The sequence below is a fragment of the Palaemon carinicauda genome, chromosome 28 (genome assembly GCF_036898095.1).
Source record: "Palaemon carinicauda isolate YSFRI2023 chromosome 28, ASM3689809v2, whole genome shotgun sequence".
NCBI classification, from domain to species: Eukaryota; Metazoa; Arthropoda; class Malacostraca; order Decapoda; family Palaemonidae; genus Palaemon; species Palaemon carinicauda.
The window spans coordinates 43293039-43310332 of NC_090752.1; the positions used below are offsets into that span (position 1 = coordinate 43293039).

At 34.8% G+C, this 17294-nt stretch overlaps 1 protein-coding gene across 1 annotated transcript in view; it reads right to left on the reverse strand.

The window, feature by feature from the left end:
- Positions 1–17294, reverse strand: part of CngB (Cyclic nucleotide-gated ion channel subunit B) — a 48572-nt gene that overhangs the window by 27476 nt on the left and 3802 nt on the right. Inside the window, 9 exon segments of the mRNA XM_068351895.1 lie at positions 272–459; positions 1837–1923; positions 2485–2747; positions 3436–3612; positions 4508–4644; positions 5492–5649; positions 8330–8659; positions 8661–8752; positions 11436–11634. Coding sequence (XP_068207996.1) covers positions 272–459; positions 1837–1923; positions 2485–2747; positions 3436–3612; positions 4508–4644; positions 5492–5649; positions 8330–8659; positions 8661–8752; positions 11436–11634 — 1631 coding nt within the window.

The following is a 17294-nucleotide window of genomic DNA, read 5'->3' on the forward strand; positions in this document are numbered from 1 at the left end:
ATAACCTCCCACAAGTATGATCATATAATTTCCATTTCCCTTAGCATGGAAAACTTACGGAAAAAGACAAATATCACAGCCACTTCTCTACTTTAACTGTTGAATCGAGAACGAACTCAATGTATGGAAAACCTCCACAACATAGGTCTCTCCACATAGCTCCACAATCAGACAAAATCTATTCTGTTACTATAATCATGCCCAAAATATCCGCTTCTTAAAAAAACGAAGAAAACAAGAGGAGACCTGGCCTCCCTCCGTATGTACTCACGCATTGCCCACTCCCTGGAAAACCCAAAGGTTGGACCCAATTCCTTCGATCTTGGAGAACCCGTAGTAGGCGCAGGTTTTCAGGTGGATCAGGTACACCATATTCAAGACGGTGCGGACGACCCTGACGGCGTGAGGCGAGGATAAGACGGTGTCTAGGCGATTGAAAAACTCCCAAAAGGTGTGGATCTAGAAAGAAGAAGAAAGGGAACTCTTGAGAATTGCCTTTTCGTTTAGTCAAGTACAAGAAGTTTCTTCAGTTACCTAAAAAAATTAAAAATTTAATTTTCTTTCCATATTGTTGTAAGTTTTACTGAATACATAATTTTCACATTATTGTAAGCTTCACTAAATACACAATTTTCACATTGTAAGTTTCACTAAACGTACAGTACAATTTTCACATTATTGTAAGTTTCACTAAATACACAATTTTCACATTGTAAGTTTCACTAAACGTACTGTACAATTTTCACATTATTGTAAGTTTCACTAGATACAAAATTTTTCCCTCTCTGGTAGGCTTTGCTATATTTTCTTGTCTTTCACCCATTTGTATATTTGCCAAATTCAATTTCACTTTTTCTGTCCTCTGTAATTTTTAACAAAAGCATTTTTTCAGTTCGTTGTAATCTTTATCCAGAACATATTTTTTTCGTTGTAACCTTTATTAGATGTACTTTCCCTTTCACATTGCAAGTTTTACCAAATACACTTTATGCTGGTCTGTAACCTTTACTAAATGCAGCTTGACTTGCTTTTTTCCTGTGAATTCAGTTAATTGGCTTACATACTATATAATTAAAAAATTTCAAATTCACAAGTTGATATGAATCTCCAGGGGAAAGTTTGTCTTTAATCACCTTTTCTCTAATTAACAAGTTTTCTGTGGAAAACGTTTAAAAAGGACAAGAAAGTAGAGAAATAAAAAAGTGGCCTTTACGATGCATCATAATTTCATGGATTACTAATTGCAGCCATAACCTCACAACTTTCCAGTTACCTCACATGCTTTCTGAGAAAATTTCAATTGAAAGCCTTGTTTCCAGAAGAGAAACATTTGAAGAAACTTTGTCTTCTAAGAAAGGATTCAAACCGTTAAATTCAAGGCTTTCGATCGATAGAATTTCCAAAAAAAAAAAAGTAATAAAGATAATAAAAGGTCGGTAAGGCTAATAAAAATACATGTTTCAGACAAATGTGACTGAATGATTCTCTAACAGTGGTTCCCAACCTGGGGGAAATTTCCCCCTGGGGAGAAATTTGAAGCTTCCAGGGGGAAATAATTACACTACCTACTAACTAAAACAAGCGGAAAATGTCCACATAGTACGTGCGGCAATTTGTTGTTAGCCATTCAATTGTGATATGATCATATCATTTCTCACTAACATGATATTCAAGGGGAGAATTGGAATATCATGCCCATTTCTGAGGCAGGCGAGTGGGCATGAGGGCTTGGCGGGGCATGAAGGGGGAAATCTGGATGGTTGAACTAGGTGCAGGGGGGAAATGACTGAAAAAAGGTTGGGAACCACTGCTCTATAACTTCCAATATTGTCTCACCTTCAGTAGCCTCGGGAGTCTGAAGACGGATATTGGGCCAAACTGGATGTAGAGCAAGTCTAGAGGCAGAAGGGAAAGCACATCAAACTGGAATGATAATGATAATAATGATTACAGTAATACAGTACTATTACTAATAATAACAAACTATGATATTAATGATAACATAGTCTAAGACTAACTTAACTCGCAAACCTACTTACTGTCATAAAGGGCAATACGATACAATATTTGACGCACATAAAAAGGGTAAATGAAAAATCAGATGGAAAGAGGAGGGTCAGAATTGATCGAAATAAAGTTAGAAATCAAAATAGTTTGGGGTTAGTTATAATTAGAAATTGTAAAGAACAGTTAGTGCCATCTAATGTGTATATACAGTACCCTTCAAGGACACACTATTATTATTATTATTATTATTATTATTATTATTATTTGCTAAGCAATAACCCAAGTTGGAAAAGCTGGATGCTATAAGCCCAAGGGCTCCATCAGGGAAATTAGCCCATTGGGGAAAGGAAATAAGGACACAGACAGAATAATGTACCCTCAAGCAAGAGAACCCTAACCCAAGACAGTGGAAGACCATGGTGGTGACAATCACCTAAGGGAATGGTGGAAGAAAATCTATAGTATAACGAAACTCACGACAAACTTGGAGGTTTTACTGTAGTGCTTCCTCATCCTCTTGGGAGAGCCGACCCAGAATCCGTTGTCGATATACTTGATGCGAGACTTGAAGAAGACAATGTCCGAGACGTAGACGAGGTCGCTGATGTAATCAGTGACCAGCCAGTAGGCCAGGTTGCCCTCGTGTTGATACTCGCTGAATACCGTCCGCAACGGGATGACGCATGCGTTGTAGGAGTACACGATCGACACGATGAACAGCCACCAAATGTACAGTCGGCCTGAAAAAGGGAAGCATTGCTTTTATATTTTAGCTTTGTTTATTCATTACACCCATTAGTGTTTATTTGTCTTAGTAGAAAATACTTTAAAGTTATTGAATGTTTTGTTTTTCCTTATTTCTGGTTTGCTAAAAAGAATGACAAAGAAATTCAAATGTCTCTCTTACAGATAAGTAAACTTCTAGATCCAAAATAACATTACTGCATTGCAACTGCCTTATTAAATTTTCATTGTATAAAGTGGTTATTGATAAATAAAGGCAATACATGCAGGCATCACTTCATGTAAAGCTTAAAGAAATCTCTCTCTCCTCTCTCTCTCTCTCTCTCTCTCTCTCTCTCTCTCTCTTCTCTCATCTCTCTCTCTCTCTACTCTCTCTCTCTCAATACAGATCGGAACTCTAATTATATCTGGTACATCACATGCAATTCTGAAGTTATACCTGACATCATGATTTTCAATAACCATAATAAATAATGACCAGGTCCCCACGACATAAGGCCTCAACGAGGTAATTTCTTTCCTCCAAAGGAGTGCAAGGATTTTACAATGAACTCTACAGGTATAACCCCCTTCTCTCTCTCTCTCTCCTCTCTCTCTGTCTCTCTCTCTCTCTCTCTCTCCTCTCTCTCTCTCTCTCTCTCTCTCTCTCTCTCTCTCCTCTCTCTCTTGCCATTGTTGACTTACTCTGGGGTTCCATGCCAGTGGGGAACTTAAGTGATCTCTTAAGCATCCGGAGTTTCTTGGCCAACCAAGCTCTTCTGGAGCTAATGCCAACCAGATCACTGGGCGAGGCTGATCTCGATTTAGAGTCGCCCACCATCGAATCAAGACGCTGCCGAGGCTTGGGGGGCTCTTCGTCCCCTTCTCAAATGGGAAGAAAATAAAATAAGTGTATGAGTGTTTAGTTGATAATTCAGAAACAAACAAAAACGAAATTTCTAAGTGAAAAGAAGCTTTCGAAAAATAATCAATATTTCTTGAACATGTGAAATAATCATTAGTTTTGACTTAAGCTCAAAGACCATGACGCCAGAAGTTGGCTCTATTTTTTTTAAATGAAAAAAATGTAATGGAATCGGAAGGGGGGGGGGGCAGGGGAACAAGTTGGCAATGAGAGAACATCACCAAAGAAAATCTATAATAATTCTGAGAGGACACTTATGTGACGATACTAAAATTCAGATCGACTTGGTAGTCTATCTTAGAATATAATCCAATGAATCAGGATGTTTGCAATTTCCAATTATTATTATTATTATTATTATTATTATTATTATTATTATTATTATTATTATTACTTGCTAAGCTACAACCCTAGTTGGAAAAGCAGGATGCTAAAAGCCCAGGGGCTCCAACAGGCAAAATAGCCCAGTGAGGAAAGGAAACAAGGAAATAATAAAATATTTTAGGAACAGTAACAACATTAAAATAAAATTTTCTATATAAACTATAAAAACTTTAACAAAACCAGAGGAAGAGAAATGGAATGATATGCTGATGTTCATAACATATGTAAATCAAAGATAATAGTGTTCATTATCCTTCCAGAAAAAAATAATTAATAGTTTACTCCAAATATAAAACTTTGCAAAACATAAGGGAAAAAATGTTTCTGGTGATGGATTGGTACATTAATCATCTATATTCAATTGACATTAAATGTGCGAAGGAGGCAAACTGAGCCAGAAACTGGGCTCCCTCAGCAATGCAAACATTAAAATCAAAATATCGAAAACGAAGCAAAAGGGGCACCAACCTCCGTCAGAGAGCTCCGTGGAAGGCGTGGGCGGCTGTGTGATCTGCGCCTTGACCCTGCTGGCCCGCTGACTGAATGCGGTGACCAAATGGTGGATCCTCTCGGTCACATAGCGGCTGTGCTCTAACGTCGTGTTGCTGTCGGCCAAAAGGAACGAGGAAACTTGACATCAAATTAATGTTGGGTTTATTAGCTGGGAGTCATAATCATTAGTGAAATGGCTGTGAAGGGAGAGGGTCGGCTGTTACAGTATCCGGTTAAATTCGAGAGGTACTTCTTTTTTTAATGATATGAAATAGTTTCGCGTCTGAAAGCTTCAAAGGAAATTGGGTTTTGTGTTTGATTCTTAGTGAGTTCCTAAGTGTTTTTCAAAATATTAAAGTATGGGGGTAGTCAAAATTTGGATCTGGGATGACCAAAAGAATTGTCTTCACTTGAATTCCCTTACAATTTATTAAAAAAAAAAATGATACTTCCCTAACAAAGACTTTTAATGCCAAAACATAATTGCAGGTTTTTGTGAACAAAATAACAACTAAATTACTCAGTGAAATCCATAATCTAATAAGTGAGAAAAGCACTCAGAGTCCAGACCTCCGCCAAGGAAGCTCAGTTCCCTCTATCATACCATGTCACGAGACCCTATTTAATTTTTTTTTATGTGAAATATCCAAATTAGTCCAATCTCGCAATTGTGAAGAATCCTTAAAAAAAAAAATTCTGGATACGGATGGTGATCCGGATCAGCGCCAAAATCTATTCACTTCCAAGTTAATTATTTTCTGACATATCCTGCAATTTTCATCAAAATTCAGCCGTAACTATTTGAGTTATGCCGGTGACAAACAGAGGTGAAAAAAATAACATCTTTGGCGGAGGAAATTATATTTTACTTTCCTTGTCGCCAGCTACGCAGATCCTAAGAAACATTAACCCTACATTTAGTTCCTTTCAAAATAACTATAATTAAGTAGGTTGACTCACCATTCACTTTTGTCACTAGCAGAGGAGGCACAGTAAGGACGCCATTTTTTGTGGAGCGACGGAGTGCTGCTTTCGGAGGCAATGTTTATGGTAGGCACTGTGTACATGCCAGCACCGGACCACGGGCTGCTGCCACCCCACAGTGGGCTCTTGTGTTCCTGCAGGGGTGATTTAAACTTAGAACTTATCGGAAATAATAACCTTAAAAAAATATAAAGCTACGAACTGCTGCATCTATTTATTCTGTAGGAATTGTTAAATTAAAGATATATTTGTGGCTTCATATTTCTATAAAGAGTTATAATTAGTTCAGCATATACATTAAAACCTGGAGACCATTTCTGGACTACCCATACTCTGTGCACTATGATCTTTATTAGTGCGACAAACTGCTTATAACAACAAAAATAGCAATTACAGTAGCAACAAGTAGAAAGATCAATAAGAGAATTCAGACCTCCGCTAATGAAGATTGTCAACATTTTATTCAAGTCCACGGATCTAGCTTTCCCCCTTTTTATGTGTAAACCGTGAAGGAATCTACTGTATAATAATAACGCTAATAACCAAATTTAATGGGTTCTTCTAGAGAAAAATACGTATCCGTTGTTAAAGTTTGGTGAAAATCCGGCAAGAAGTTTTGACGTAATCCTACTAACAGATAAATACATAAACAAACGCTGGCCATTCTATAACCTCAATGCTGGAGGTGATAATAACTAATAATCGGTATATATGAAGGCATGAGAAGTATGCCAAGACTGTGAAAGAGAATTGAAAGAGGAGGTGAGAGGATGAGAAGCTTTTCAAATATGGGTCACACACGAAGGATTTTCAATGCAGCCTTTTGTCGAGCGAGATAGATTAAAGTATGGGTCTCACATACTCAAGTGTCAACATGGCCCATAGCCGAGAAAAGCAAATTAACTTCAATTTTATAAAACTCGCATAAAGTCGCTGATAATCTTAATTTACTATTATAGTTGTTTATGGTGGCACCTGTAGGCGAGTTCATAACAGCCCATATTTTTTTTTTCTTTTCTTTTTAAACGACACAAAATTTCTTGCAGATTCGCTGACAAACAACAAGCCGACAAGACACAAGTTGTCAATGGCTTATCAATAATTCGTGAGTTGTTGGGGCTATAGTTGCAAGACTATGAGATTTGTTTTTATATGGTTTAGCATTATTATTCTAGAAGCTGATTAAGAAAGGACATCCTTGCACACACAAACACACACACACTCTCTCTCTCTCTCTCTCTCTCTCTCTCTCTCTCTCTCTCTCTCTCTCTCTCTCTCTCTCTGCGTCTTCAATTTCTTGTTCTCCTTCTCTCCCCTGAAGTCATTATTCTAGAAGCTGATTAAGAAACGCCACCCTTGCACCCTCTCCCTTCCTCCATCGTCTCTCTCTCTCTCTCTCTCTCTCTCTCTCTCTCTCTCTCTCTCTCTCTCTCTCTCTCTCTGCATCTTTTTTTTTCTCCTTCTCTTCTTCCCTAGACATTATTCATAGGAATCATTCGCAACCCTTCCTCCGGAGACCAGCCTTCGACAGGCTGCATTGTAGAACAACTGTTATTCGATCATCGACTAAACTTAAGCAGTTGTCAATCGTTTTTAGTTGAAAATCTTTTTAAAATTAGTTGAAAATCTTTTTTAAAATTAATTACTTGAAAAATCTTTTAAAATATTAATTACTTGAAAAATCTTTTAAAAAATTAATTACCGTTAGTTGAAAATCTTTTTAAAATAGATTATTGTTGTGGAAAAAATAATCGTTCTTAGCAAACAGTTACCATCTATCCAGAGCAGACAAACACTTGTCTCAGAGAGCACAATGCTTTATATGAAAATTGGCGCCATAAAAAAAAAAAAAAAAAAAAAAAAGTTATTTTCTAAAATGTTGACTGCAGTTTATGTAGAATGTTGCTTGTTGTCTAATGCTTTAAGTAACAGTAGCTATGTTCACGAGTGGAATTGTTTGATGGAGCCATGCGAAATTCATTGGAATTTTCGATAAAAAAGCAATTTTCCTTTTCAAGATATTTAAGATAAGCATCGATATCAAGTAAAATTATTTTGAATACAAAGTGTGGGAAATGATCATTTGAAAAATATTGAATCTCATACAAGACAGCTTTCTTCTCCCCCCAAAATAAAATAAAAATGAACACCAAAAGATGAACATTACCTGACTTTTTCGACTTTATACAATGTGGAAATGAAGAAATATACCATGTCTTTCATAACATCAAAAGCCAAGTGAACATAAATTGAAATGCACGCTAATAGAATTAGAAGTTTGATCTTGAAGAGATTAAAGTTATATGTATGCCAATCATAAAGCTGTATTATAATAAGTTTTATCTCTCGCTATTACTGTTTTTTCTTTTCATTGTTAAAACTCCCTCAGGGCTTCACGATGGCCTCCCCCCCCCCGTCTTTGCTCTCTCTCTCTCTCTCTCTCTCTCTCTCTCTCTCTCTCTCTCTTTCATCCGAATATTAATTAAACGAGGACACCAATTTGGCTGTTTGATCCGACTATTAATAAAACAATAAACTAAAATATTAAAAATTTCAAGAGCACACCCAGGAACTTAATAGTATTATAGGCCTAACTGGTCACGAAGTTCCAAGGGGCAAGCAAACTCCTCCCCCTCCCCCAAAACCTCCTCACTCCTAAAACGTGAATGCGTTATATTAGGTTGTTACAGTTAACAAAAAAAAAAAAAAAAAAAAAAAAAAAAAAAAAAAAAAATAATAATAATAATAATAATAACAATTGCACAGGTGTTCAAAATAGTTCCAAAAGAAACCAGTGAGCGTCTCCGGCCTTACCTTAGGATTCGGGTAGGACCCGTGAGTGGGCGTGGAGGTCGACAGCTCCATAGGCTCGTTGTCCAGGGAGGCAGCTGGCCAAGGATGGGCCTCGTCGTCATCGGTGCTCTTATAGTGGCTTACCTTCCTCCTTTCGCGGCTCCATTTGGGAATCTTACTCGGCGTCGAGGTCTTCACAGACTCCCGGATCTCGTCAGCCACTCTGGAGAGCAAGGTCTGGGATGGCTGCTGCGTCTTAGAGGGCGTCTGTTGCTGGCTATTGGGCGCTGGAAGGGGCGTGACTCGCGTGTGTCGACGACGGCCGATGCACGGGCTTGATCGCGGGCGGGGGTGACACGCTGAGACGCGTAGGACCCTGGGTGTTCTGTCGGACGTTGCTGTCCAGACCCACGGGGACGATCCTTCCTGAGCCTACACCACCACCTGGATAAGATAACAAATTAAAATGAGAGAGAGAGAGAGAGAGAGAGAGAGAGAGAGAGAGAGAGAGAGAGAGAGAGAGAGAGAGAGCTAATGATAATACAGCAAAATCATGAGCATAAGAAGTTTTTCGTAATAATAATAATAATAATAATAATACTAGAGCAGGCAGGCTTTAGAAGTGGGTACTCAACAACTGACCATATCCAAGTAATTAACCAGGTAATGAAAAAATCAACAGAGTATGCCAAACCACTATGTATGGTATTATAGACTATGAGAAAGCTTTTGATTCTGTCAAAACTTCAGCAGTAATGAAAACCCTTCGAAAAGACAAGGAATAGATTAATCTTATGTTAGAACATTTGAAGATATCTATACAGGAAGTACGGCAATCCTAAAACTACATAGAAAATAGTGAGAACATTCCGATTAAGAAAGAATTAGACAGGAAGACCTCATCTCTCCCAAATTATTCACAGCATCCATAGAAGAAGTTTTTAAGAATTTAGATTGGGAAAATGTGGGAATTAATATTAATGAGGAATACGTTAACTTAAGATTTGCAGATGACATAGTTGTGTTTAGTGAATCATGGGAGGATTTGCAAAAGATAGAGGATTCGAACAGAGAAAGGAAAAATATAGGACAGAAAATGAATATGAGTAAAACTAAGATAACGTTCAATAAAAATCAGACAACAAAAATGAGTTATGGACGAACCTTTAAAGATTGTTAACGAATTTATGGACTTAGGATAGATAATAAGTGTGTCTCCAGGACACGAGACAAATTAGGAAAAAAAAAAAATCATACGAATAAGATGGGGAGCTTTAGGTAAGCAAAATGAGATTATGAGAAGTAAAATGTATTTTTCTCTGATAAGAAAAGTATTAAATCAGATAGACCTAGCACTATTAAATTATGCATCAGAAACTTTGAGCCTTACTAAAGCCTTAGAACATAATCTAGTTACAACTCAGAGCTAAGGGAAAAATAATGATGGGAATAATACTAAGAGACGGAAAAGGAGCAACATGGATACGAGAGCAAACTAAAGTAGAGGATATATAACCTGTAAGAAAAAGAAATGAACATGGGCAGGACATATAATGTGAATGATAGATAAAAGATGGACATTAAGAAAAACAGAATAGGTCCCTGGAACTTGCAATAGAAGCAGAGGAAGAAAGAGAAGACAATGGATTGACGAACTAAGAAAGTTTGCGGGACATGCGGGTATGAACTGGCATAGACAGACCATAAACAGACGCAAGTGGAACGACATGTCTGAGACCTTTATTCTGCAATGGACTAGTGACGGCTGATGACGATAAAGATATATATATATATATATATATATATATATATATATATATATATATATATATATATATATATATACTGTATATATTATATATATATATATATATATATATATATATATATACTGTATATATATATATATATATATATATATATATATATATATATATATATATATATATATATATATATATACATATATATGCTGTATATATATATATATATATATATATATATATATATACATATATATAATACAATAAATATTAGATACAGAGTGGCATTTTATTCTTATTTACGTTTGATCACATCACTCATAATAATTCCGCTTAGTCCAGAATGTTGTTTCTGGACACATCATAAAAAGCATGCGATTGATTCTTACTGCTAATTGTTGATGCAAAAACCAAACCAAGATCAATAATAATAACAATAATAATAATAATAATAATAATAATAATAATAATAATAGAACTTTCGCTAATTCAAAGGACACCAAACATCACAAACTTCTTTCGCATACATGCAGAGGCTACGTATTTGCCCCCACCCCCACCTCTCTCTCTCTCTCTCTCTCTCTCTCTCTCTCTCTCTCTCTCTCTCTCTCTCTCTCTCTCTCTCTCTCTCTCTCAGACCAATTCCTAACAAATGGTTTTGATATGTCCAGTAACTTGAATGTTGATCGCAATGACATGCATCCATTACAATGAGACCCTCTGCACTGAATATCAATATTAAAGGGAAAATCTACCTTGGCCTCCAGCTTAAAGTGGAGAGCCAGTGGTAAATTTAGCTCAGCCTCCAGCTGTCCGTTACGGATAAAGGCGGATTTATAGTTCGAAACCTCTGGAAATAAATGTGTGGCCTTTCCGTTGTTTTACGATGTAAACGCTGCCTAATGAGTATATTTTGTTTCCTGAATCAATCTTGAGTTTTATTTTCGGTAGGTCAGTCATATTCCAGTATCACTCTTGAGTTGTGTTTTTCACTTAAACAATGCAAGACTGCCTGTCTGCAGTCATGGATCTCTTGCTGGTAACACTGCGCTTATCCATGTTTTTCCTGAACTGACTTACAGTGTTTATTTGATATGTCAGTATCATTTAAATGCTTCGTTTAAAAACAATTTATTGCTAACAATATTTGATGTCCATGTAGGCACCTATGTCAAATCAAGATTCGACATTCGTGTATTTATATAAATAATCAACAATGAGGTTAAATGTACATTAGAAACAATGTATACATTTAATTTTGCAACGTGCTTGTGATATATATTCACCTAAGCCTATATCCTTAGGTTGAACTCGAACCTAACACACACACAACAAGAAATTGACACAATTATTTCTTCTTTTACCTGCGCTCTTGACTCTCTTGCTAGTGTCGGCGATGACGAAGAGTGGAGGAGGCGCCCCTGAGGTAGAGGTATCTTCCACGGGCGTGAGGGTCGAGGCATCAACTGCGTTAGAGAGACAGCCGTTTCCTTCATCGGCCGAGCCGCTGCCGTCCGCTCCGGACAGCAGTGTCGTCACCTCCAGACGCGCCGGGTACGCCATCTAGGGACAATCAGATCAGTCAATAGATGTGGAGAGAGATAGACCGTGAGTAAACAATACGTCTCTATTGGTAAATAGATAAAGAAATTAATAGATATGAAGCGAATACAGTTTTTATATAGATATATCTCTAACTGATTAGAAGTATTATATACTATTGGATTAAAAGATACGAAGTAAATACAGTTATTACTGATATTTAGATTCATGAAGTAAGCCAAAAAATTGTTGATTATTGTATTATACATTAGAGGTAAATATAAATATAGTTCCTTACGGAGTCACCATAAACCTAGTCTTTATCAATTTTAAAGACGAATACTTAAATAAACCCGACGAAAAAAAAAAAACAATCTTTTAAATCAGAATCAAAATAAAATATTGAAAGAGAACGCCTCTGCAAAACCTATCACGAACTTGTTTATTTTAGGTTACAGGAATTGCCGGCAAAGAAACTTTTAGCAGATGCTGGGTTTCATAAATAAAACGTCGAGGAACAATAACAGAGAGAGAGAGAGAGAGAGAGAGAGAGAGAGATCTAATACGCTTAATTTAATTACCTGATGAAGTTATATCGGATTCTATGAGACAAAAGTAGGAGCTATTATTCCTTAGAAACAGTTAATGTTCCATTAGGTAAATAGGCTTCTATTAATAATAATAATAATAATAATAATAATAATAATAATAATAATAATAATAATAATAATAATAATAATAATACTAATAATAATAATAATAATAATAATAATAATAATAATAATAATAATTATTATTATTATTATTATTATTAGTAGTAGTAGTAGTAGTAGTAGTAGCAGTAGTAATACTTGCTAAGCTACAACCCTAGTTGAAAAAAGCAGGATGCTTAAACCCAGGGGCTCCAACATCGAAAAAATAGCCAAGTTTGAAAAGGAAATAAGGAAATAAACTACAAGAGAAGTTATGAATAATTGAAATATTTTAAGAACATTAACAACATTAAAATAAATCTTCCATATATAAACTAAAAACTTCAGAAAACAATAAGAGGAGAAATAAGATAGAATAATGTGCCGGAGTGTACCCTCAAGCAAGAGAACTCTAATCCAAGACAGTGGAAGACCATGGCAAAGAGGCTATGGCACTACCCAACACTAATATTATTATTATTATTATTATTATTATTATTATTATTATTAGTAATACTTGCTAAGCTACAACCCTAGTTGAAAAAAGCAGGATGCTATAAGCCCAGGGGCCCCAACAGGGAAAATAGCCCAGTGAGGAAAGGAAACCAGTAAGTAAAAAATATTTTAAGAACAGTAACAGCTTTCAAATAAATATTTCCTATATAAACTATTAAAGCTTTAACAAAACAAGAGGAAGAGAAATAAGATAGAATAGTGTGCCCGAGTGTACCCTCAAGCAAAAAACTCTAATCCAAGACAGTAGAAGACCATGGTACAAAGGCTAGGGCACTACCCAAGACTGGAGAACAATGGTTTGATTTTGGAGTGTCCTTCTCCTAGAAGAGCTGCTTACCATAGCTAAAGAGTCTCTTCTATCCTTTCCAAGAGGAAAGTAGCCACTGAACAATTACAGTGTAGTAGTTAACCCCTCAGGCGAAGAAGGATAATAATAATAATAATAATAATAATAATAATAATAATAATAATAATAATAATAATAATAATAATAATAATCATCATCATTATCGTCATCATCATAATAATAATAATAATAATAATAATAATAATAATAATAATAATAATAATAATTATCATTATTATTATTATTATTATTATTATTATTATTATCATTATTATTATTATTATTATTTTTATGGCCCTGATCATCATCATCAATTATTATTATTATTATTAGTATTATTATTATTATTATTATTATTATTATTATTATTACGGTCTTGACCATCATCATCAATTATTATTATTATTATTATTATTATTATTATTATTATTATTATTATTATCATTATTATTATTATTATCATTATTATTATTATTATTATATGAAATCATGGAATTATGGAAGAAAACGTAGGTAACGCTCTTTAATAGATTGAACTGATGGCTTAAAAATATTTGAGTTGCGCCAAAGTAATCAAGTTAGAGCCGTAGAGTTCTTGGGTGAAAATCATAGTCTCAGTACCCGAGAAAGTTACGAAAGAGTGAAAATACTCAGGATAATCTATTTCAAGGGGAATTAGAAAAAGATTTATATCGCCTACAAAAGGAAAAATAAAAAAGGCGAAGGTACTTTAGTAACTAGTCCTAAATGATAACATTGCAATACTAGGCAGGCAGTTAATTCTAATAGCCAGGCCTTTTGCATCATGAGCCTCAATACTACACAGTATTCTAGAAGTTTTATTCCAGCTGTGACCAAGTTGTGGAATGATCTTCCTAATCGGGTAGTTGAATCAGTAGAACTTCAAAAGTTCAAAGTTACAGCATATGTTTTCATGTTGAACAGGCTGACATAAGTCTTTTTATAGTGTTTATACGAAATATCTGTTTAGACGTTGTTACTGTTTGTAGAATGATTTATTGTTAATTTGCTCTCATCATTTATATATTTCCTTTCCTCACTGGGCTATTTTTCCCTGTTCGAGCCCTTTGGCTTATAGCATCTTGCTTTTCCAATTAGGGTTGTAGCCTGGGTAATAATAATAATAATAATAATAATAATAATAATAATAATAATAATAATAATAATAATAATAATAATAATAATAATAATAATAATAATAATAAAGTAGGGAATGATGATGTAAAAGCTTTTAGAAAAATGTATCTAACTGAATAAAAATATGAATAGCCAATAATGATAAAAAAAAATCACAAACAAGACAGACAAAAGAATATAAGTGAAAAATGCGTAGTATTGAAAACATAAGGACTTTACGTAACTTAACATGAATAATCACTCTCTAGTTTCAAAGCTGAAAAACAGCATCCAGCGAGAGGAGAAATATTGGAACGATATTCATCCGTTCGTCAAACACCGCAAGAGGATTTTACTCCTTGAGAAAAAACGACGATGACGAGAAAATCATTTATCACCACATTTCAACTTCTTTCCTAACTGTAATCAACAATAATGACATTGTTGACTTTTGAAATGTTTTTTTTTAATCAAATGTACAATTTACAGGCATTTTATTGTTATCATTAAATAAGTGTCGCATATACAAGGAGCAAACCAAAAGTAAAGGGTTAATGTTTAAAGGCCACTCATGAATGGCAAATAAAAGGACAGTACTATTGCCCTATCAAGTAGGATAATGCCCGAGAGACTGACCATATATACATATGATTAGCGCCCAAGCCCCCTCTCCATCCAAGCTAGGACCAAGGAGGGCCAGGCAATGGCTGCTGATGACTCAGAAGATAGACCTATAGGGAATTTATAGAAAATTCGTGTGGACTGTTTACAAGTTGTAAGTTTTTTTCCAGTTTTTTTTTTTTTTTCGTTTTTTATTTATTTTATTTTTTATTTTTTTTTTTTTTACAAGTGACTTGCGTAGTTTAGCAGCGAATATATAAACAATAATAATAAAAAAAAACTACCGCCTTTTAGAAGACGATAACGACCTGATACTAACATACTGTTTTTCAAATAGCAAACGACAAAATGAAAAAGTTAAGAAATCATTAATCGCTGGAAAGATTGGAAAACCTAAATGTTTGCTACAACTTTTGATAAATCATTTTAAAAGATTACTGCATTTTTAATTAATATGTTATCGCACAACAGCGTTATAAAATCAATCCTTTTTCCTGGCAACGGAACTGGCCGAATGAACTAAATAGGCCATATTTTCTTTACAAAAACAGATTGTGATCGCAGTTTTCAAATATTTTTGAATAGCACATTCACAATGTGTATTATATGGAAATTAATTCTATAACATTTGATTAAACAAATCAATATAAGTGTAACACAACTTTCATATGATTTAAATAAAAGATGGTATTGCTTTTATTTTGTTCCGGGAAAATTGTAGTTGGGTCGAAAAAAAAGGCTTGTCAAACAAGGTGCCACCAGATTGAAGAAGAAAATATAAATATGTCAACACATATATTATAACACCTAAGGGATGTAAAGTTGTTGAATAAACTAAGAAATAATTGTATCCACGAATAAACAGCATTCAAATATAGTCTTATAAAAAGTCAAACATTTCACCAAAAGACGGATTTAGTGAGAGATTTCTTTCGGCATTTGATGTGTTGCCACAAACATGCCTACGAGAAGAATGGTTTATTATTGTAAACATACAAGAGAGAGAGAGAGAGAGAGAGAGAGAGAGAGAGAGAGAGAGAGAGAGGGGGGGGGGGGGAACATGCACCTGTTTGAACTGCCTTTAATCCTGAAGCATAAACATTCGCAATTCTGCAAATAAACTGAGTGAACTACATCTCAACTTCGTCTCGACTTTCCCAGGTGGGACCAGTCCCGGGAGAATAGTTAACCAATCAGACTGTGATAGGATTCAGAGGCCATTTGTCAAATTGATTTGGTAACTCGGATATCTTTAGGGAAAGCAATGACAAATAACAGACGTCAGTGTTCTAATCATAACATGATTTACTTTATTTTGTAATATTTGAAGCCATAAATGCAAGCTACTACTACAGTATTACGTCTATTTTAATTACTACTACTATTACTGGAAATAATAATGATATTAATAATAATAACAATAATATTTGTCATTATTTAATCTACCACTAAAACAAGAATATAGATAAATACTTCTTATTACCAATGGGCAATATTTAGGCTACCATTGCCTTCTACCAATGAAAGACTTCAAAGTTTAAATATTAAAGTTAGCTAGCACAAGAACATGGAAAGACGAACAGCAAAGCAGCTGAGCCGAGAAGTCTGGCAATGCAGAAACCATTTTTTCACATTCATTGATTATTAACTCACGCCAGATGCTACAGGAGTTCTTAAAAAATAATTGCTTCTCTGTTTCTGTAAACCTGCTTAGAAAAAGGCCTATACCAGTGCTGAAAGGCCTTCTATCTAATCTCCTTACATCTTCATTATCAAATTATTTATGAAATAAAGACTGAAAAAGGGGTATTCCAAATGTTTTTTCTAAAGATGTTCCGTGTCCTTAGAAATTCCATAAACTTAAGCATATTATATTAAATAAATTACTCATCAGCCGTTGCTAGTCCACTGCACGGCAATGGCCTCCTGTCTCTTTATGGTCTTTCTATGCAAATGATCTTAACTCGTCATTTCATCATCTTCTCTTCCTTACCCTACATCGTTTGCAATCTCTGATTGCCCATTCTGTTATTCTTTTTGTCCATCTATTGTCTGTCATTTTCCTTTTATGTCTTGCACACGTCCATTTCTTATTCTTACTTGTTGTTAGAACAAAATAACTTTCACCAGAAGTTATAAAAGAAATCTTAAAAAAAAATAATTGTTTTTCTGTTGCTGTAAAACTGCTTAGAAAAATGCTTATCAAATTACTATATTAATTTAATTCAAGTTATCATACAAATAGACAAAAATCTTTCTCTTTGAATTAAATGCTGGGGTAAATTCAACTCACCAAAAACTATTAGACATTATAAATGTTAAAAATAAAGAGGTTCACTGCACCCTTTCCTCCCAAAGCGACATCAACA